General features: G+C 43.6%; 3 protein-coding genes across 3 annotated transcripts; 1 reads left to right on the forward strand and 2 right to left on the reverse strand.

Moving 5' to 3' along the window:
• The first annotated feature begins 4,571 nt into the window (after positions 1-4,571).
• Positions 4,572-6,025, forward strand: LOC100821654 (1,4-dihydroxy-2-naphthoyl-CoA thioesterase 1). Its single transcript, XM_003559511.4, has 3 exons — positions 4,572-4,945; positions 5,048-5,239; positions 5,759-6,025. Exons 1-3 carry the CDS (start codon positions 4,802-4,804, stop codon positions 5,909-5,911), a joined length of 489 nt encoding a protein of 162 aa, XP_003559559.1. The 5' UTR covers positions 4,572-4,801; the 3' UTR covers positions 5,912-6,025.
• A 2,079-nt stretch (positions 6,026-8,104) lies between these two features.
• Positions 8,105-9,750, reverse strand: LOC100821972. The gene has a single exon (XM_003559512.4). It carries the CDS (start codon positions 9,607-9,609, stop codon positions 8,248-8,250), a length of 1,362 nt encoding a protein of 453 aa, XP_003559560.1. The 5' UTR covers positions 9,610-9,750; the 3' UTR covers positions 8,105-8,247.
• An 8,824-nt stretch (positions 9,751-18,574) lies between these two features.
• Positions 18,575-20,811, reverse strand: LOC100822280 (costars family protein). Its single transcript, XM_010233092.3, has 2 exons — positions 20,626-20,811; positions 18,575-19,083 (listed from the first exon to the last, which is right to left on the reverse strand). The coding sequence occupies exons 1-2, from the start codon at positions 20,704-20,706 to the stop codon at positions 18,904-18,906; spliced, it is 261 nt and encodes an 86-aa protein (XP_010231394.1). The 5' UTR covers positions 20,707-20,811; the 3' UTR covers positions 18,575-18,903.
• Between the last annotated feature and the right edge of the window lie 1,057 nt (positions 20,812-21,868).

The raw sequence follows: 21,868 nt of genomic DNA on the forward strand, positions 1-21,868 counted from the left end.
GGGGGAGATCTCCGCCACAGAGAGAGACGGAGAGAGGGTGGGTGTTAAGCTGACAAATGGGTCCACGTGAATTTGAGGGATAATGTCGAACAATTTATTGCTTAACTTAACCGGTCCATATGGGCCTATTCAGCTTCAGCCCAACGGTTCGCTCTTCAGGCTGGCCCAGGACCATGTCGCGCCTGTCGGATTCGAGGGCGTGAGCATTAATTCTGGGCAGTACTCCCGTCGGTGGATTGCAGCCCTCGATCCGTCGCCTCTCTGGCCGTCGGATTTTTTTTTTCTAAAAAAAGCTTCGAATCTCGTATTCTCGTGCATTATTAGACCATGGCAACATCAAAATTCGTATGCAGCATTTTTCAGATGTTTGCAATATTGGTCCTTCAAACCATATTAAAAACCAGCACATGCAACATAAACCCCCCTCAAAGCACACTAAAAAATAGTTGCAACATAATAGCTTTTTGTATGTGGCAAAAAAACTTGATTCTAGCTATATCAAAACACCGTTTACAACATCAAAATATTAAATAATGACCTCTTCTCCGTCGCCGGTTGCTCTTGCGGTGGTGGGTGGTAGTTGTGAGGCGAACACAGTTATTGCGGTGCTACGAGGCCACTAGATCATTTCCTTTAATTATTAATTAGTCTAGGCATGAACAGAAAAACGGCCCAAGAGGCCATAACAAAGTTGTGGTCTGGATAGATAAATTTCTAATGCCCCATATTTGAGGACTGGCCTACATATATTGAGGTTGTTGTCTGTCGGTGTGTCGAACACCTTGAGTCTCTCGCTACTATCTTCCTGCTGACTTATCTCATGTATGATACTTCAATCTCCTTGTATTGGTTAGAACCACTGAAAGATGCTATGCAGGAGAATTGTCCACGGTTCCGATCTTATTCAATTCATCTTGGCTTCCGACGGCTGATATGGAATCAACAAAAAGGGCAGAACTATGTACCAGTAAATGCCATTTTTCGTGTTTTTAATCTTCTTCCAACCACAGAGTAGTGGTTTGATAGTTCGCTGTTTTCCAAGGAATGTTACCCTAGCCATGATGCATCAAATGATCTCGAGTTCCCATTTGTTTAGATGGACGATTTAGAGGACCTTTTAAAACCTATAAGGATAGCAAAAACATATCGATGTATGTTTTTTAGGAGGTTCTTTGCCTCTTGTTATTCTTTTATAATATGTTGTTGTCCTGTGTTGCTGTTGCAATAGCTTTGGCCCCTTTTGCTCTCTTGCTCTCTTAGTAGTTTACTTGAACTTGTAAGCGATGAACTTCTAGAGTAGAGTACGTTCCTGTTAAAAATAACAAGCACGACAAGTGTGTACATGAATGTGTGGATTCTTGACTATGTTTGTTTTGCTGTCTTCGGATAGTGGAACTTGATACATGCACGAGGAACTTTATAGTTTGCCCTCTCCAGACATTTTGCAATATTTTTGGCTTTATTTTATTTCCATGATACATGCATTAAACTAGTTATGGCCTCACCTCTAAGCAATAATGCTTCACCTACGATGTCACCGGTGTCATCAATACCACAATACTTGTTTGACATCTGCAATATCACTTCTCTCTCATTTTCTCCTATCTTCGTTCTATAAAGCATCCAAATGTGAAACAAAAACGCAAAAAGAAAACAAAAGAGAAACATAGATTGACAAAGACCGATGAGGTGCAAAGTTAGACTCGTGACGTTTCATTGGATCAGCATAAGGATGGGAGGCATCAGGAAAAATGTTTTCAGCACATATGTGCATACATGAGATAAGATGATCACACGGTCACGTCCGGTGGAAGTTGTTGGTGGTGGAAGGAGACAGCGAACAAGAAGGAAAGAAAGTTAATGGGAGATGGGGTAGCAGATTGTAGGAAACAAGCATATGTCATCCAAAATTGTTTTGAAAAAATTGACCTCATATCGGATTCTCGCAAAGGATCCATATTTTGTAGTCGTTAGATCTGAACATCATGTGCATGACTATCAGGTTTATCGGCCTCACTCTATCCCCTCTCTGTCAGCCATGGGTAGCAGCTAGCACGAACACAATAGAAACAACAAAATTCTTCCAAAAAACTATACAACTAGAAAAAGCGGAAGAAGCAAAAGGAAAATTGTACAAGTAGTATCTCGGCCCAACGACTCCACACAGCGCGGCCGGTCTTGAGAGACATCGGGGAGGAGAAAACAAGAAAAGAGAAAGGATCAGGAGTGCGCCGCCCGCATGCTCAGCTGGCCATTGAACCGTGCATGCACGAACGCGCGCCGCACGGGAGCGCAACGGTGGGAACGTGCCCTAATTAGATTGTCCGATTAGTAATTTACTTGAAATAGAAAGTGAACTTCTAAAGAGTGTGTTCCTGTGTTAACGATAGCGACTATCATGAGGGGGCAGTGAGGAGGTAAGTGGCAATAATACTTCTTCACATATGAGGATACATTCACGATGCACCGCGCCATAAATACAACGGGTACCTGTTTGATATCTTCTCATTATTTTCTCCTATATTTGTCCTATAAAGCATCCAAATGTGAAACAGAAACGTGAAAAAAAAGAAAGAAGATAAACACGGATTGAAAAAGATAGCTGACGTGTGCAAAGTTAGACTATGCATTATAATTATGTGATTATGCCCGCATAAGGATAAGGATGAGAGGCATTAGGAAAAAGATTTTCACTGACATATAAAGGATCAGAGATGAGATGATCACGGCCAGAGAGAGCTGGGCCGTTGGTGGAAGCAGAAAGCTATCAAGAAGGGTTGGGAGGAGATGGGGGCTTCAACCTGCAGCAAAACATAGAGACAAATGACACGGTTTTGGTCAATTGGAGGAGAAAAACCGTGTCATCTAAATTTAGGGCCACTTCTTTTCGGCTTCTAAACAAGCTTTTAGATCCAGACAAGCTGAAAAAAAAAATAAGGGTATGTTTGGATGGTGGCTAAACCATGCCCTATCAAATTTTTGGTCATTGACTAAGATTTGGTTCTTGTTTGGATCAAAATCAATTTTTTGACAAGCCAATTCCCCACTAACAACTCTAGTTCATTTTTTTGACCAAAGTTGGCCAAATCATGGGCAAGTAAAACCTCAACCAATATTTTGGCAACCAAATATTTGGCAAGTGCATTGTGGACTCAAACCAAGCAGCCCATAGATTTCAACCAGTTTCTGGTGACGACCCAATCCCCAAAATCCTTCGTACGAGAAAAAGTTGGTCTGGGACAACTTTCTGAACTTCTGAAATACCACACCTTTCTTTGCCCAAAAAAGGCACTCTAATTACAATAGAAATGCAGCCGCGTACCGGTTCGTTCTTTCCCCACGTGCATCCCCTCGCGATTCCTCCGGTCTCCTCTCCAGCTCTCCTTCTCCTCTATAGCCACGGTTAGAGCATGTACAATGCAAGATGCCTATGTGGATGCTTAGAAAAATTAACCGGTTTTTGTTAAGCACTGATGCTTATTTAGACTAAGCAGATGCCTAACTTGGCACCTCCTCTATACAAATAAGCACTGGTGCTTAAAAAGTGTTTGGTTTATTTTCGTAAGCACATGTCTTAGCACCTTGCATTGTACATGCTCTTAGGGTTCCTCCCCTGAGCTGGCGCTGCCGCCTCCGCCGCTGCGGATTCGTCTCCAACCTCCGTTGCCGTCAACCCACGAAGCCCCGCTGTTGTCCATGCTGTTGGTTAGAGCGCGTTGCCGCCCCTGCCAAGCGCGGCCTCGACAACGGTCGTCGTCGTCCCCGATCGCCGCTTCCGACGAGAGGAGGAGAAGGGGGTCAGAGAAAGGGACCTCGTCGATGTCCAGCGCCGTCCCTGCACCATCGCGGCTCCCCCCCTCCCCCCCCCCCCCCCCCCCCGCCTCTTAGGCGGCTTTGCATCATCCCAGGATCTCGTCCACCTCCACTAGTGGCCATGCTACACCTCAGACGTGATTGATGGTATCGATCAAATATGCAATGCATTCTGTAGTTCTGACAATTTTGTGATGCCGAAGCGTGAAACTTGTGTTCTTGACTATTTTGTTCCCTGTGTCATGAACTACTGATGTAAGCTCAAAGCATCAGCTGAACAACCCCTGAACTTTTCAGCATATATTGTTTGAGTATATCATCAGATTGTTCAGATTGTGTTACTTGATATCCAACAGAGAACAAGTTTATTATAGACTTTTCAACAGACAACTCAAACAATAAGCTGAGATGTCAACAGCCGAAAAGAACCGAACTGTAGTTTTTTAAGGGCTTCTCCTCACCACCGTTTTTGTGGGTAGAGAAGTTAAAACTGTTTTTATAAAAGTTGAAGCTAAAAAGAACTGGTCCTTAGATGTTTTGAGAAAAAAAATGATCTCAGACATATAGTCATACGAGATTTATGCAATGAGCCATCGAAATTTTGCAGTCGTCAGATCTGAAAACGTGTGGTTGACTATCCGGTGTTCGTGCTGTCTGGAGCAGCTAGCACGAACACAACCGAAAAAGCACAAGAAACAAATGAAAAATATGAGTAGTATCTCGGTCCAGCGACTCCACCACAGCCCTGTCCAATCGGCAACGGCTCCACGCCTCTGCCCAGTTTCTCCGATGCATACATATCCCGTTGGTGCCAATCGCAATCAGTTGTCTGAACGAATTAAAATTCCCCAGGACCACTAACCGCGATCCATTCCTCCCCAAACACACACACGCGTACACAACGACACGGCAGCCGGCAGGCGCACCTTCCCCCACACCGGCCAACGCCCAACGCACCGCACCGCAGGTCCTCGGCCGGCCGGCCGCCATGGCCGCCGCCGCCGCCACGGCCTCGTCGCGGACCAAGACGGAGGAGCTGGACGCGCCGCTCCACGCCCTCGGCTTCGAGATCGACGAGGTCTCGCCGTCGCGACTCACCGGCCGCCTCCTCGTCACGCCCACCTGCTGCCAGGTTCTTCTTCCTTCCTTCCTTCCTTCCCCTCGCGACTTGCCTGAATCCACCCGTCGAAATCAAAACGCTCTCGGGCTTTACACGTGCGTGTCTGGCCGGCAGCCGTTCAAGGTGCTCCACGGCGGCGTGTCGGCGCTGATCGCGGAGGGGCTCGCGAGCATGGGGGCGCACATGGCGTCGGGCTACCGCCGCGTCGCCGGCATGCAGCTCAGCATCAACCACTTCCGGAGCGCCGCCCTCGGGGACACCGTCCACGCGCAAGCCGTCCCCGTCCACGTCGGCCGCTCCACCCAGGTGCGTTTCTTGTTTCCCTTCTTCTTCTTCTTCTTCTTCTCATCGATCCATACGCCGCCCCCACCCCACGATCGGTTTTGACTACGACCCAAACGCCAACCCCAACCCCAAGTTGGACTCTGAAACCTCTCCTTTAATTGTTTTTACTCGTTCCAACTCTGCTTTCCAATTCCGCGTGGATTTCCTTCGATTTTGCTGTTATTTGCTGACCCTGAAAATGAAATTTCTAGGCTGATGCTAATCATGTGATGTTAAATAAACTGGGTCCCAGTTGTTAGTTGTTTATAATAAGCTGCAAGTTGTTCTTTGCTTAAGAGAAAGATAATGGAACATTTTTTTTCCATACGACCTTAAGATAATGGTATTATGGTCTCAATGTGAAACACCTGCAACTTGTCTAAGCTGATTAGGACGGACGGAATTGTTAAAGCCATCTTCTATAGTGGAGTAGTTGCTTAACATTATCAAATCTCATGATGCTTGGCATTAACCCATAGTTGTGCTGAAATGGATTTGAAGGTATGGGAGGTAAAGCTCTGGAAAATGGATCCATCCACAGAAGGGAAAGGACTTCAAATCGCCGAAGCAAGAGTCACGTTGCTCTGTAATCTACCGGTGCCGGATGAGACGAAAACTGCGGGAGAAAATCTTAGAAAATACTCTAAACTGTAAATCTCCAAGGGACAATCTTCATATTGGATTATCGATGATTCACATGTGACCATGATGTAAAATATTGTTTTCAAGCTTCTTATTTTTTTCTCATATATCTAGAAAAATTAATCAGCTCACGGGAACAAGCTTCATGGTACATCATATATTCATATGTGATGATGCCGTGACTTCAGTTTACACCTAACGGAAATAATGAGAGGTATGGGAAAATATCTAAGCGTGGTACTCTGGGTCGCCACATCATTAGCTGACGTGGTTAAACCACCTTCGAGCTGACATGTCAAGCCAGATCAGTTTTTTTTAAACGGAATCCAAATCAGGTTTGATCCAATCAAACCATTATTAGAGCCAAATCTACATGGTTTTGACAATCGAAGCATGGAGTTTACACATAAAATTAGGTGATGAGTGTGTTTGGTAAAGCTTCAGCACCACGGATTCGGTAGAGCCGGTCATTATAAATACACTTTTTCGTAGAGTTGAAGTTGTGATTAATTCGAAGATTCAGCAAGATAAAACTTCTAAACATCTTCCAAGTACTCCCAGCTTCAGCTCCACAAAAAAGTGGAGTCATGAATGACCAACTCCACCAAATTTGTGAAGTTGGAGCTATGGCAAACACACCAGAAATCTACGCTCTTGCAGTAGTTGAAGGACAAAATACAATTACTCCGCATCTCTTTCTTTATGGGTCTTTGGAGTACATGTGATCCGTAAGTACAACTGTCATCTATGCCGCATCCACTTTTTCGAGTATATATACATGTCCCTTTCTCCCGTCTTGTCTATATAAAACGTCGGCATGCGGAACACAGAAAATGAATACTAGAAGAGAATGATGGAGAAAAGACATAAGGTGTGGGAGTTTTATGGTATTTCCGTTTCGCTTCATTTCTCCATCTGTAAGGATGAGAGGTACCAGGAAAAAGATGTCCCTTGTGCCAGAGAGTAACGGTAAACTTATTTGAAACAGACAGCTGATTTTTTTGTGTGATTCCAACAGTCTAGTTTGTAACATTTACTTGTTTGCCCAGACTTTTGGACCAATGCTGGTTAGGCTATGTCGAATCCTTCACGCAGTCTCTCATAATCAGAAAGTGCACGCACTCAACGATCGCCTTGATGTTGAGGCAATCAAAGATCTAGACCAGGTCCTCTCAGGGAGTAGCCTGGAAAAGCACTGACGCAAATGGTTCTTCTTCTGACGTTGATTTGTGATGGACTGACGACGAAGAGGCTACCCCATCTTGCCGACGGGGAGGAAGTGCCGAAGCCTGCCAAATGCCAATCAAGGCAGTGACCAAAGCTCTCTCAACCAAGTAGTAAGATGTACCGAGTATAAATAATGCTCGGTCGATTCAGGCATAGGAGAAACAAAAGAGGGAAGACACCGTGATGGCGCTGAGGACTATGTTGTCACTCCAAATACAATATAATGATGCATTACTAAAGGAGAAACAACACATGGGAATTCGCATTATAATGTCTTGTGGTCTGCTTGTGTACTTTGCTAACGTATCCGTCTTCTTGAACAACCAGGATGCACCTGAGTTCTGGATCACAATCACAAAGCAGGAGTACCCGGAAGAAGGTGTCGCTTGCCCTGAGGAAGTGTGGACAAGCATAACCATGAGAATATATCTACCACCCTACTTTATTTACCATCATAAGCAAGATTTCAGAACTAAAAGAAAATAGAGAAGAAAATAAACTAATCATCAAACAGAAGATATGAAGGCCTGCAGGAACCCCCACAACCTAACAAGATTGACATGGCATGCTCAGCTTAGACAACGACTGCAGTTTTTTTTTTTTTGACAGCAAGGTGACGACTGCAGGTTAGTCACACGTAGAATGAAGAGGATAGTGTTCTTACAGACTGATTCAGGCAACTCCTTGCTCTAGTTTCCGCCTCATTTTTCATCTAGAAAGCTGACAAAATCTACATCAGCTAAGCTAGTATAACCGTAATTTTCGTACTTCTACGTATTTTGCCATGTTTTCTCTAGTCTCCACCTCACTTCATTTAGATAGCATAAGATTATAGGATTAGAAATAGTACAATGATTAAATAGTTCCATCCAGAGGTAGATGGATATTTGGAATCTCCATGAATAGTACACATTTGGTGATGAAAATTTATGCGGGGCGGCAAATTTTTGAGCTAGCTGATCACATTTGGTGACAAAATTTAGTCTGTTAGTCCATCGTCTGATCACAGATTCAGGTAACTCAATTGCTTCAGAAAATCCAAGATTACAAACGAAACGAAAATCAACAAAAAATAAGATAAGACCAAACTTTTACAACTATAAAACAAAAGAATTGACATCTTAGTCGCTGTAGCAGCATCTTGCAGCCTTTCCATCCTTCTTGAGTTTCTTGTTCCTGCGCCGGCGCCGGTCGGCGACCTCCACCCGCCGCACGGCACGCTCAAGCGCGTCCACCCGCTCAGCGAGCGCCCCGATCGCCGCGCACTGCTGCGCGCTCTGTTCGCACATGGCAGCCACCATCTCCATCACCTTCCTCGCGTCTAAACCGTCGGTAGCTCCTCCGCCCTCCGCTTTCTTCTCCTTCTCCTCTGCCGCCGGTTCTTGCTGCTGCTCTTTGGGCGCCGGATTCTCACCGGCGACAGCTTCTTCTTCTGCCACCATCTCCCACTCGCCTTCCGCCTCCTCTGCATTCTCGCCTTCCGCCTCCTCTGCTTTCTCGCCGTCCATCATCAATTCCGCTTCGCCGAGGTCGCGCTCGTCGCTGGTGGCAATTCCTCCGTCGACCACCATGTCCATCTCAGCGATTGTCTCGGTGGCCGGAGAATCAACCGCGTCGTCAGATTCAATCGGAACGCCTTCCTCCTCAGGTTCAATCCGGACGCCTTGCTCTGCGGCCTGATTCGCCATCCCGCTCTCCTCTGACATCTCGACGGGCGCCGGCGCCGGTTTAATCTCCAGGGCGTCGACGGCGTCCTGGAGAGCGAGCACCCGCTTGGTCACCCTCCTCCGGTACTCCCTTACGCCCCGCACCGCATCGAGGCGCAGCAGCAGCCGCATGAGCTCCTCCCCGATGGCCACCCTCGCCCTCGTGTTCGCGAGAAGCGCCTCTGCCTCGGCCGCAATCCTCGCCGCGACAGCCTCCGCCTCCCGTTCCACCGCGCGGACCTCCCGCACCATCCGCCGCGCCAGGAACCCTCGCGCCGACGCCTGCAATCTCACCGCCGCTTGCTCCGCCGACGGCGCCTGCTTCTTCGGAATCGCCATCTCAGTCGCCACCGCAGTCTCCCGCTCCCGCTCCGGTCCCAATTCGGGCCCGGCAAAGTGGACAGGGACGGAGACCGATCTCCTTGCCTCTTTCGCCGCCGGCTCGGCGCAATCGACGTCCGGGAACAGGGCGCCGTTGTTCCGCGCAGGGGCACGAGCGGAGGCGGAGGGGCGCTGGTTGTAGTAGATGTCGGGATACCCGGACGCCCCCATCGGCGCCTCGGTACTCTCGACGTCCGGGAAGAGATCGTAGGGGCTTCGACGCGCGGCCGCCCTCACCGCCGGCTCGGTGCGCTGGATGTGGGGGTAGAACAAGCCATCGTTCCGTGCGGGTGATCGGGCGGCGGATGGGTGCTGGTAGTAGGAGTAGGGGTGGCCGTACGGCGTGGGGTAGTAGTAGTCGTAGGGGTCGTAGGTGAAAAAGCGGCGAGAAGCCATTGTCGCTCGCTCTCTTGGAGATCGCTCGGAATCGGTGTTCGTCTTCTTTCGATTTTGTCTGTGTTGTGATTTCTGTCCGGTGTTGGGGCGGAGGGGATATATTGGGAGATGAAGGAAGGTTCGAGAAGCAGTCGGATGTTTCGACAGGTCCCGAGGGGAGTCCCCGGATTGCTTGGAGAAAGGGAGCGGGGCGCGGGTAACTGGGGGAATCGTGAAGCTTCTGGAAAGTAAGCAGTTGATGACGCATGGGCCAGATTTAGTGCTAATAACGTCCGTGGTGACGACGGAAACCGTGCGAACAGGTGGAAGGTCGAATCGATTAGAACCGGACCGAGGAGAAAACCCCATATTATTTCCGGCAAGAGGTTCACGGGTGGGTCCCATCAAACCGCGATCAGCATATTAATTATCGGTTTCTCAAAGCGGATTAGCAGAATAGTTGTGATTAAGTGATAAAATTTTCAAAACTCGTGTTTTGTGATAAAAAAAAAGTCCAAATATGAAAAGCAAGGCTATAGTTAATTTCTTAGAAGCCTAATTAACAAAAAGAGATAATAAGAGGGCCGACCTCTGCAGAAAACAAAAGTTACACACATGTTTTCTTAAAACGTATTACTTCCTCCGTCCAACAAAAGATGTCTCAAATTTGTCAAAATTTGGATGTATCTAGACATGACTTAGTGTATATAAGCATTCAAAATTTGTTAAAGTTGAGGCATATTTTATTGGACAGAGGAAGTACTAGCAATTTTTTTCGAGTAATATTTTTTTTTCAATTCGAGATCTCTTCCCTTTTCATTACTTGCATAACGGAAATACAAAAGTTTGTCCAACACCCCACACACATTACAGCCAGAGCGAGTAGAACAGGGGTAGGAGAGATCGGATACTGTGGAGCAGAAAACCCATTGACCAGCCCCGCAATCGGGAACTGATTACGGGACGAAAACCTGCCCCCTAATCTATCCCTACCAACAGTTCAGATACGAACCAGAGTTCCAATTTAAAAATCAACAGAAAGACAACCAAAAGAACTAAGCAGAACATCTTCTATCAAGCGAATTCATCAGCCTTTTGCGATCACGCCTTAGTGATCCGTATAGTAGCCAGTACATCCGCCGGCCCAAAAGTGTTCATCGCACTTTCTCCCATCTGGCGCATCAGTGCATGCGCATTGCGCACCAGCTGCTTCGCTCCAGATCATAGCAGCTCTGCGTCCACTGGCTTCTGAAGACCTGCCCAAGACAACAGGAAAGAGCATGCGGCAAAAACAATCTCGAAAGGGGAATGCATCACATATTTCTCAAAAGTGACTTTGTTGCGACAATTCCAGGTAGCCCACAGGACAACAGCTAAACCAACACAAAACTTATCCCCATGAGGCAAAAAAGAATGCATCCGAATAAAGAATTGCCACACAGATGAAGGCACTAGATTGTATGAAACATAGATCCCACCACACCCCATACAACCTTAGCCACCACACAGGTAGAGAACAAGTGTTGAGTTGATTCCAATTGATTGCAGAAGGAGCAGAAAGGAGACAGGCCAATTCTTTTTCCTCACTTTATCTCTAGTTAGCACAGCATCATGAAACATCTGGGAGATCCACTTATGATGATTGTCATGCAGATTTCTTTCTAGCCACTTATACATTGATTTGACAGGGTACATTCATTTTTTTTCTCAAAAGCCCAGACCACCTGATCCTCTTCATCGCTAAACACTAAGTTGGACACAAGGCTGGAAAGCTCCACCCATTGCCCAGCTAAATTGGAGCATAATCTCCTCCTGGAGGTCACAAGGTGCAGTTGTTCTTTGAAGGTCCTCACACTTGCGTTCACATGCGAACAAATTTCATATAAGGCAGGAAATTTTAGGCATAGAGGGACAACGTTATTTCCCCACACATCTTCCCAAAACCTGATCGGTTGCCCATTATTAAGTTTAATCCTCGTCCCCTCCAAATAAAACTCTCTAACTTTCAACAGAGATTTCCAGCAGGGGGAATCAGTAGTTCTAGCTAGGTTTTACAGAAGTCACTGTAGAATGATGCAGATATTTCTCCCTGATCACAGTTTGCCACAAATCTTGTCCAGATTCCAGCTTCCACCATCACTTACATAGTAAACTTATATTTTGTTTTCTGAGATCCTTAATCCCTAGGCCACCCTTGTCTTTTGATCTACAAACTCTTTGCCATTTCACAAGATGGTACTTCCTCACTGTTACCTTGCCATAAATATTTTCTTCTATGTTTATCCAGTTTTTCAATAAAGGTCTTGTTAAACAGTAACATAGCCATATGATAAGAGGGCGAATTAGATAAACTTGCATTCAACAGAACAATATTCCCTCCCATGGATAAGGTGCAACTTTTCCAGCCCTCTAGTCTTTTCAGGAATTTAGCATAAAAAAAAGTCCAATCCTTATTTTTTTAGTGAAGAGAAACTCACAGGCACTCCCAGATATTTAATTGGTAAAGTACCAATCCGACAGCCAAAAAGGCCAGCATAATAAGAATCAATACTATTACTACCCCCCCCCCCCCCACCCCACCAACAACAAAGGCTTCACTTTTCAAAAAGTTATTTTTCAATCCAGACATCAGTTCAAACATGTACATCATAAGTTTGGCATTCAAGGCCTTATCAGTTTCATGAGGAATACAGAGAACAATAGAAACCCAAGGTATGTCCAATTAATTAACCACTCCCCCGTCGCGAATTAACTAACGTGAATTTGTATAGATTCTTATACAAATCCATGTCACTTAATTCATGACGGAGGGAGTATATATAATTATCCACGATGCGCTGATAAGCAGTTCGAATAAAATAGCACAATAACAAGAGTTCATCCACAGTGAGCAGATCATGACAAGTTAAACACAATTCATACATTGAAAGATATGAGCGTTGTTAGCCTCGAAGAATATGAGGATCCAACGGTTCTTCTGATCCATTTAAGTGTTTAAGTGCTTGCAGAAGAGATCAAATTGCATCTCTCACGATACAACACATTGTGTGAATAAGCATATGCAATAGGGATATGAATATAGTACTCAATATAGTTATAAATGATTGTGTCCCTTTTTAAAAAAAAATTATACGGAGCGACACTTAATTTTGACAGCGAACAGAGCACATGGCAAGCTAACCCGAATAAAAATACAGAGGTCAAGCTATCGGCTAACACGTTATAGTGCAAAATAATACTCCCTCCGTCTCATATTAAGTGACTCAAATTTGCCGAAATATGAATGTATTTATGTCTAAAAAGTGTCTAGATACATGTAATATAAGTCACTTAATATGAGACGGAGGGAGTAACTGTTAGGGGTCTTTACCTACGAAGTGTTATTCCCTAGCCATGACACATATAAAAAGTTTTCTCCAGCTTCCCGGTTATTGTAACTATTTGTGAAGATGTTTACTAAAACTATTTGTGAGGATGCATTCTCTTTGACTTTCAAATAATTTTCCAAACACTGTAAACTTGAACTTCATTATCCATATTCCATAACAAAAGACTCAGATGGGAACAAATATACTCCCTCCGATCCATAAAAATTGTCGCCCACTTAGTAAAAAAATTGTACTGACTTAGTACAAAATGGGCGATACTTTTTATGCATCGGAGTGAGTAATAAACTGTGAGCAAATCTACTAAATTAGGACTTAAAAGTATAGATAACAATAAAGAGGCGGCATTGGACCACTGTAATTGAAAGTTAACTACTCTGTTCACAGCATAATTGGGTAAAAGGAAAGTAGCACACAGAAGATTATAATGCCAAATTATATCGAAAATGTGAGAACCACCACCCACCAACCTTAAATTAAGAGATAGTAGACAATATATCTAGAACAATTCTATTTTTAGTGGCTATGATTTTTACTGCTTTATTGATAATGGGTACACTGGTGACAAGGTCAGTGCAAATTGCGGCAGCTGTTGGAGATGCAATAAGGATCCTTTGTTGAGTTGAAGTCTATATGATTATGAGCTCCTTCAAACCGCTCTGCATTGACAACTTGCATGTTTCATCACTATCTGAGCAGACACATATATTTTTCATGATGCCTCCCATCCTTATGCAGACTACAATTGAGAAATGCAAATTGGATGAAACACTGGACTTGGAACGCTGGCAAATGATGACTTTCTTATCGGCGCAAGTATTCTCTTTTATCTCCTCTGCTTTGCATTTAGAAGTTTATATAAGATAGGGAGAAACCATAAAAGAGAAGACCAAGGTGTTGCATTGATCAGATTAATTCATTCTGTAGTGTTGTACTACTGCATATAACAGTGATCGGCCAGTGATAAATGTTTTTCTCTTTTCACAAAAGACCAAATAAAACGCAAACAGCAAGAGTCACTCCACGGGCGACTGGATCCGCGGACAAGGCGGAGGCACCACGGGCAGCCAGATCCGCGCAGAGGGAGGAGGCACCACGGGCGGCGGCGCTAATGGATCTGGACCGCCGGCCTTCGATTGAGGAGGGGGAGGGGAAAATGATTGGGAGAGAGCGTGTGCGTCGGCTGGGGAGGACAGAGGAAAGTAGATGAGACCGGGCACCGCCGATGGATTGGACGGGAAGGAGGCGGCGGCGCTGCGGAGAGATCGAGGGGAGGCTGTGTTCCACGCTGAGGAGAGACGAGTAGGGACACGAACGGCCACGATCACAGACAGCAACGGCAGAGATTGAGACACGCTGATGCACAAAACAAGGGCCAGATTCTTTGCCCTTTAGAGAAGAGAAATATTCATACCTTGAAAGATATGATCATAAGTTAGCCTCGAAGAATGTGAGAATCCAACGGTTCTTCTGATCCAATTAGAGTGTTTATAACTTAATGCCAACTCAAATGTAAAGCAAAAAAGAAAAAAAATAGAAGAAGTGCTTGCAGCAGAGATCAAATACCATCTCACATGCGAACTGAGCTTAACTCAGGTGGTTGGATCCTTGTGGTGGGACAAGCCCACCCAAGTTCAAGTTTTTATTTGACATGGGTGTTCGCATTTCGCTGGATTTATTTCAGGACTTAACCGGCATTGTGTTTTCAGCGGGAGTGGCGTACCCGTCAACTATGAGACGCCTGTGGTGACTTTGTCAATCTCAAGATGATGTGTCGGACCAGTCTCTCGGAGGTGCTCATAGGGGTAGGGTGTGCGTGCGTGCGCTCTTAGAGGTGAGTGTGTGTGCGTGCTTGTGAGCGTCTGTGTTCGTACTGTGTTTCCTAAAAAAAACATCTCCCACGATACAGCACATTGTGTGAATAAGTACATGCAGTAGGGATATGAATAGTACAATATGGTTATAAAATGGTTGTGTGCATCGCTTCGATGTAGAGGCCAAGAAGCTCCCTTTTTCAATATATATAAAACACACGAAGGGGCACTTAATTTTGACAACGAACAGAGCACATGGCAATGCTAACCTGGATAAAAGTACATAGAGATCAAGCTATCGGCTAACATGTTATAATGCAAAATAATAACTATCAGGGGTCTTTACCTACGAAGTGTTTTTTTTCCTAGCCATGACACATATAAAAAGTTCCCTCCAATTTCCGGGTTATTGTAACAATTTGTGAAGATGTTTAAAAAACTATTTATGAACATGCATTCTCTTTGACTTTCAAATAATTGACCAAACACGGTAAACTTGAACTTCATGATCCAAATTCCATAACGAAAGACTCAGATGGGAACAAATATAAACTGTGAGCAAATCTAATAAATTAGGACTTAGAAGTATAAAAAGTAATAATAAAGAGGCAGCTCCGGACCACTGTAATTGAAAATTAACTACTCTGTTCGCAGCATAATTGGGTAAAAGGAAAGTAGCACAAAGATTTGCATTTCTCAATTGTAGTCTACAATGGCAAATTCTATCGAGAGTGTGAGAACCGCTGAAAAATCGGTATGGTCGACTAGAGGGGGGATGAATAGGCGACAAACAAATTTTACTTTTTAATTTTCTTTTCTTGAAAGATACAAACACTTAATCCTAGGGTTCACTAAATTCTCTAAAAGGAATGCAACCCTAGTATGAAGTGCAATAGCCGAAGCACTAGCCAAAGCAAAGTATAGACAATGAAGTAAAACAAGTAAGTAAAATGGCAAGTATGATATCACACGGGAAGACGAAGATTTCACCGGAGTTCCACCTATTGGGATCGGTGTATGTCTCCGTTTGGAAGAGTGCTCTACCACAAAAGGAGAGACGCCACGAAGGCTCACTCTATTCTCCAACTCACCACACCACAAAGGTGGGATGAGCTCTCACGACACCACAAAGGCGAGGTGAGTTCCACTAATGGCTTTCTTGAAGGCGAACGCCAAACCTTTATAAACAAAGGGAAGGGCACGAATCCATAACTAAATTGGAGGCTCCTTCCGAAATCTTCAAACACCTCCTCACAAGATTGGAGTGCTTGAAGAGACACCTTCCGGCTAGAGATCTCAAAATCCCAAGAGTAATAAAATCCACCAAGAAAAACGAGGGGAATCAACTTTTGATTTGGTGAAAGCCTAGATCGAGCTCTTCTCAACCCTTTCTCAAAGTATTGGCTTGGGGGATGCACATTAGGGAGAGAGATCTCGAGATTTGAAACTCTTGTTGTTCTTGAGTGAGAAAATGGGGATGAACTGGGTGTACTCGGGCAAGGAAACCCATTGGGGACGAAGCCCCTTTTATACCCCATCGAAATCCAGCCGTTATGACACATTTCAGTAACACCGGTACTAGGCCGGTAGTGGACCAGAAGTTTTAAGGGGTAGAACTTCCGCCCTGCTACCGGTCTCCTACCGCTATACGCAGTATGATTCCAGTAGCGTTTCAGTACCAGACCAGTACCAGGGCAGAACTTCCGCCCACCGGAACTTCCGGCTATTTAGGTGGAAGTACCGCTATCACTGAAAAAGTCTGATAGGCAAAGCAGGATAACGACAACTCTCAACTCAAAACGGGGTTTAGGTTTTATGTGGGTGCAATTTAGTAGATTTGTGTACGTGAAGTTGATTCACACAAAGCGTTCCCAAATGGACTCCCTCTTTATAGTACGGATTTTCTATGACTCAATAAAGTAAAAAGCCGCAAATCTTTCTACTCTTCTTTCCTTTTTTAGGGCGATGAATCGTGTCACAACACTAGTTATAAAATCTGAAAACACTTGGTGCACGATTAGTATACAAGTTATGTTGTCATTAACACCAAAACACTTAGGAATCGAAATGCCCTTTCAACCACCACCCACCAACCTTAAATTAAGAGATAGTAGACAATATATCTAGAACAATTCTACTACTTTATTGATAATAGGTATATTTCTAGTGGTGTTGACAAGGTCAGTGCAAACTGAGGCAGTTATTGGAGATGTAATAAGGCTCCTTTGTTGAGTTGAAGTCTATATGATTATGAGCTCCTTCAAACCGCTTCACACTCACAACTTGCATGTTTCATCACTATCTGAACAGACACATATAGTTTTCATGACGCCTCCCATCCTTATGCACACTACAATTGAGAAATGCAAAATGCAGGAAACACTAGACTCGGAACGCTGGCAAATGGTGACTTTCCTATTGGGGCAAGTATTCTCTATCTCTCTTGCATCCTTCAGTTGTTCCTCTGCTTTGCATTTAGAAGCTTATATAAGATGAGGAGAAACCATAAGAGAGAAGACCAAGGTGTTGCATTGATCATTCTGTAGTGTTGTACTTCATATAACAGTGATCGGCCAGTGATAAATGTCTTTCTCTTTTCACAAAAGACCAAATAAAACACAAACTTGGGTCAGCCACAAGACCACTGTTGGTCAGAATCTCATTTCAGTCATACAATATTATCATTTACAAAAAATAGATCGATAGGCCGGAACGACCTGATCCTAGCTAGGTGGAGTCTTGATTTGGTAGAATATTAATGGGTAATATTAATACTGTGATAGTTCTACCAAATATTGTACTATCTCCGTCAACATTTTCATCTGACCCTACATGATTCTACTAAATTCCAGTGGTTTATTGTATACAATTACCGCTACAAAGTAACAAATGATTTTTATTTTGCCCTACATATTTCATATAAAGTCTGTGTATGATTGACTAATGCATCGCAGATTTTAAAGAATGTTAAATGGGTAGAATAAGATTTGACCTTAAACTCTACATCAACCCTATTATTTGTGATCCTTAGCTAGGGAAGACGATCAAATTCTTGATCACGAATTCGGGATCCCAACTACCCTGACACATGACAGGCCACAGCATGCAGTGCCTGTTAGACTAGTCACTGGGGCTACCATTACCATGTTTACGGCACCTGCAATCCTCATGTGGGCAAGAGGCATACATGGGGAAAAGCGAAATGGTAAAGACCATCGTCCTTCCCATCCTTCCATTGTTTTCCCCGGGTCATATATTACAGTTCATATCTATAACAAAGCTGAGGAAAAAATGATGTGTGAAGAGGTAAGTTTCTCATTGACTTGGAATTCTGGATGGCTGCATAAATGACATGTTATTGCTCACTCAGAAAGAACAACTGTATATGCCATGAAAAATTAAATCAAAGAAAAGGAAGATCTAGAAAATCAGTCTCAAGCGCCATAATGCCATTAACACATGGGCAAGGGCAATGCTATGTTTTAGCCCTAGAATGTCCTTGTTGGATTGCACACAACCCTCTTCTCAGACTTAACAATAATGTGAAACATAGCTAGTCAATAAGTTATACTGATATCCATATCGGCTTATGATAAGGTGAAAGATGAAGTGATATAACTTATGCCTATCGATACAATATCTTTACGTCTAAATGTTAGTAAAAATAGTATCTTCTTCCCAATACCTCCTATCTCATGAAAGCACTAACAGCAAGAGCCACTCCACATTGTAAAAACAAACTAGTCATAGCCCAGTTGCCCATGCAACATGATGTCAAATGAGAGGTGAGAAGTACCATGGATGTCAATATCTCAGACAAGTGATGTGATATTACATGCCAATGAGAACACTAATGCCAATTGGATACCCCGTGAACATGAGTGGTACTGTCATTAACTCAAGTCGGAGCTTGTCATTGTTTCTTTCACAACATAGCATATCACCACTGAATTTCCAACACAACCATGCAAGGAAAGCAACCGCATAGGTCATGAGTTTATACATCACATAATTGTACTCTTCTGGAAATACCAAACAGTTCATGGGAACTTAAGCACACAAAATTAAAGGCACTTCGAGGCAATGACATTAGAGACTTGTCAGTGCTCCACACTTCAAGCAGCAGCGACCACAGGAGGCAAGAGGGTTATCTCCACATTGTCATGGACACCCTGCAGTAGTAGTTCACCATCATAGGTGACAAATTTCCTCTTCTTGGCGGCCCGCAAGGTGCCAACTAATGCTTCAAATATGTTTGCGCATCGGTCATCGTTGAAGAGGACACCAAACTTCACCTACAAACCACAATACTGCATTTATTTGACATCCTTTGAATATGTTCGGAAAGTGCAGGAAAGCTATGCTACAAACTTTGTCACGGATAATTCCTATAGAATTATAAAGATTCTGTGTTATAAGCCTACGTTTGATGAAGTTACTAATAGGATACATGTTTAGAGTTCCTACAGAACCTTTCTAGGAAACGAGGACTGCATTTAGCAAATCTTAAATGATCAGCTGCCTGTTATAGTGTTGTGCATAAAAAATATGCCATGTCAGAACAAGAACAAAAGGTCCAAGATCTGTCAAGCTCTATCTAGTCTACAATGATATCATATTGAGGTTTTTTTTTGTCCATTTGCATATCCAAAATGTCAAACTTTTTTTACAGTCAAGGGCTGTAAATCAACCAGGTGTTTTACAGGAATGACAAGGGAACATACTATAGACGATGAGCCAAAATAGAGAAGTCCATGCTAGTTGTTCTCTTCCTCTCTCTCTCTCCACCCTGTCTCTGCATGTCCAGAAATATAGGTAAATTTAGCCATTTCTTTTGCCCAGAATTGTATGTCGTTTTAAAATTTCCAGGTATTTTTCCTTACGCTCTTCCTATTATACAAGCCTCTGGCATTGCTCTCATTAAGAAGTCTTTACAGTGTTCCTCCTAGGAGAGAACACACGAGAATTGAGAGAATTTAGAACGTAGGAGTTAAAGAAGGGCATAATGATTACACGTACATATTTGTGTGTAGAAGAATGCCAGGTCATGGAGTCATATAGGTTGGCTTTCAACCCTGAATATTAGTTCCTTACACTGATATAATATCTCGTGCGAACAACATGTCAGGACACCATGCTAGTTCTGGAAAAGGTGAACAGTCATGTGCATTGCGTTTCTATGTTTCATTTTGTCATATAATCCTAGTGGAAATCTTTATTGGTATAGGATATCACCTTGCCTAGACTGCAGCCCTATTTGTGGTGAACTGGTGGTTTCTTAACCCTTCTGCTGCAGCCACATAGTTCGAATTGAATATACAGAAACCATATAAAAATGCAGAGTAAACTCTGCTCCACAGGCAAGAAACGGGAAAAATATGTCTTGTAGTTTTAATACAATCTATTCAGCTTATGAATTATCCAGACCATTAATTGTGTTACAAAATGCACGCAGGTTCCATTAGCTGTATTTCATGGACCTGTAATAGTGGTCTCAGAATCACAAATTCTGGATCTCCACTGCACATATTATTTACAGAATAGAGTGATCCATTCAGACAAACACATCCTCTTCTATGAACGACACCCTGCTATATACGCACATCAGCAGCAAAACCACAAAGATCGCCACCGAACCCAGTAAATTGGGCAATAGCAGACAAATTCATATCGAATGATTGACACGCGGAAGCTAGACTGCGTATAGGCGTGAGGTGGTCAAGGAAACGAAATGAATCCCCCAAGGCGAACTCAGCCATACTCAGGCCACCCCGAAAGGTGTGGAATGCGGCGGCCGATGCCAGATCTGCGTTTGTTTTTGGGAAGGAAATGCTTACCTTGTATGAGCCGTCAGGCTGCTGCTGGCCGAGCCTCTGGATCTCCTCCTTGAGCTTCCCGACCTCCTCCTCAACGTTCATGGCGCCTCAGGTATCTGGGTAATTGCTCCTTTTTTTTTCTGCGAATTGGATCTTGTCGTGGCGTGGTATTTTGGTGGGAGATGGAGGAACTCAGGAGAGCCTCTGCTTGGGGTGAAGTAGCAGTGCCACCCATCGTCGCGGGCGCAGCGCGTGCACCGTCGATCGGAGAAAATGTACGGGCAAGATGTAAAATCACTTCAACTTTGACGGTTCGAAGTGAATTTTCTTACACAATCGACAATATTAAAGCTGTAAAAATAATATCAAAATGTTTTTTTAAATAATATTTATTTTTAAAATAAATGCAAATCCAAGTCAGTTATTTCCGGACGGAGGTAGTATCATAAATCCATATATTGTGCAGCTCAAAAAGATTCCATATATATTGTTGAATATTTTTTTGTCAATAATTAAATTTGAAAGACATTATCATTTTATATTTACGGATGTAAAGAGTACCAGAGGTTGGAGTAAGAGCCTACGTCAGCGTGTGAATTTAAAATGAAAAGTAGAAAAAAAAAGAAGTATCAGGGTACACATGTCTTTGATAGGGACCATAAACATAACTTACACTCATGACCTATGAAATGTTTCCTACGAGAAAATAGAGGAACTTGTAGAGAGAGATAAGATAGAGAGCAATCTACAACATATTTGGGAATAATCTTCGAACAACATGTCAATCATCATACTCTCACCCTCCAACAAAAGATATCTCAAGTTTGTCAAAATTTGAATGGATCTAGACATGACTTAGTGTATAGATGCATTCAAATTTAGTCAAAGTTGACACATCCTTTGTTGGACGGAGGAAGTACACAAGTATTATTGAAAATATTTGCTATAGTGTAGATGCATTACATACGACCGCATGCATACTATGCATGCAGAAGATTGGATTCCAAATTTGTCCCCTAGTGGTGGTTGCCGGTAGAGGTGAAACCGGAACAGATATTTCATGGCAGCAATCCAAACTTGATCTTATGGTATGACATGGCTTTGGCGGAATAAGTACATGCTACTGTCTTTATCTGACCCTGACTACGGCATACTCCCTCTTTTTCATAAAGGTCATTGTGTTTGGTTTCAATAAGACAAGACTTTGATAAAAAAATAATATCAATTGATTCGTCTCTCAAAGTTTGCTAATAATTGTGGTTTT

Source organism: Brachypodium distachyon, chromosome 1, assembly GCF_000005505.3.
Source record: "Brachypodium distachyon strain Bd21 chromosome 1, Brachypodium_distachyon_v3.0, whole genome shotgun sequence".
Taxonomy (NCBI): domain Eukaryota; kingdom Viridiplantae; phylum Streptophyta; class Magnoliopsida; order Poales; family Poaceae; genus Brachypodium; species Brachypodium distachyon.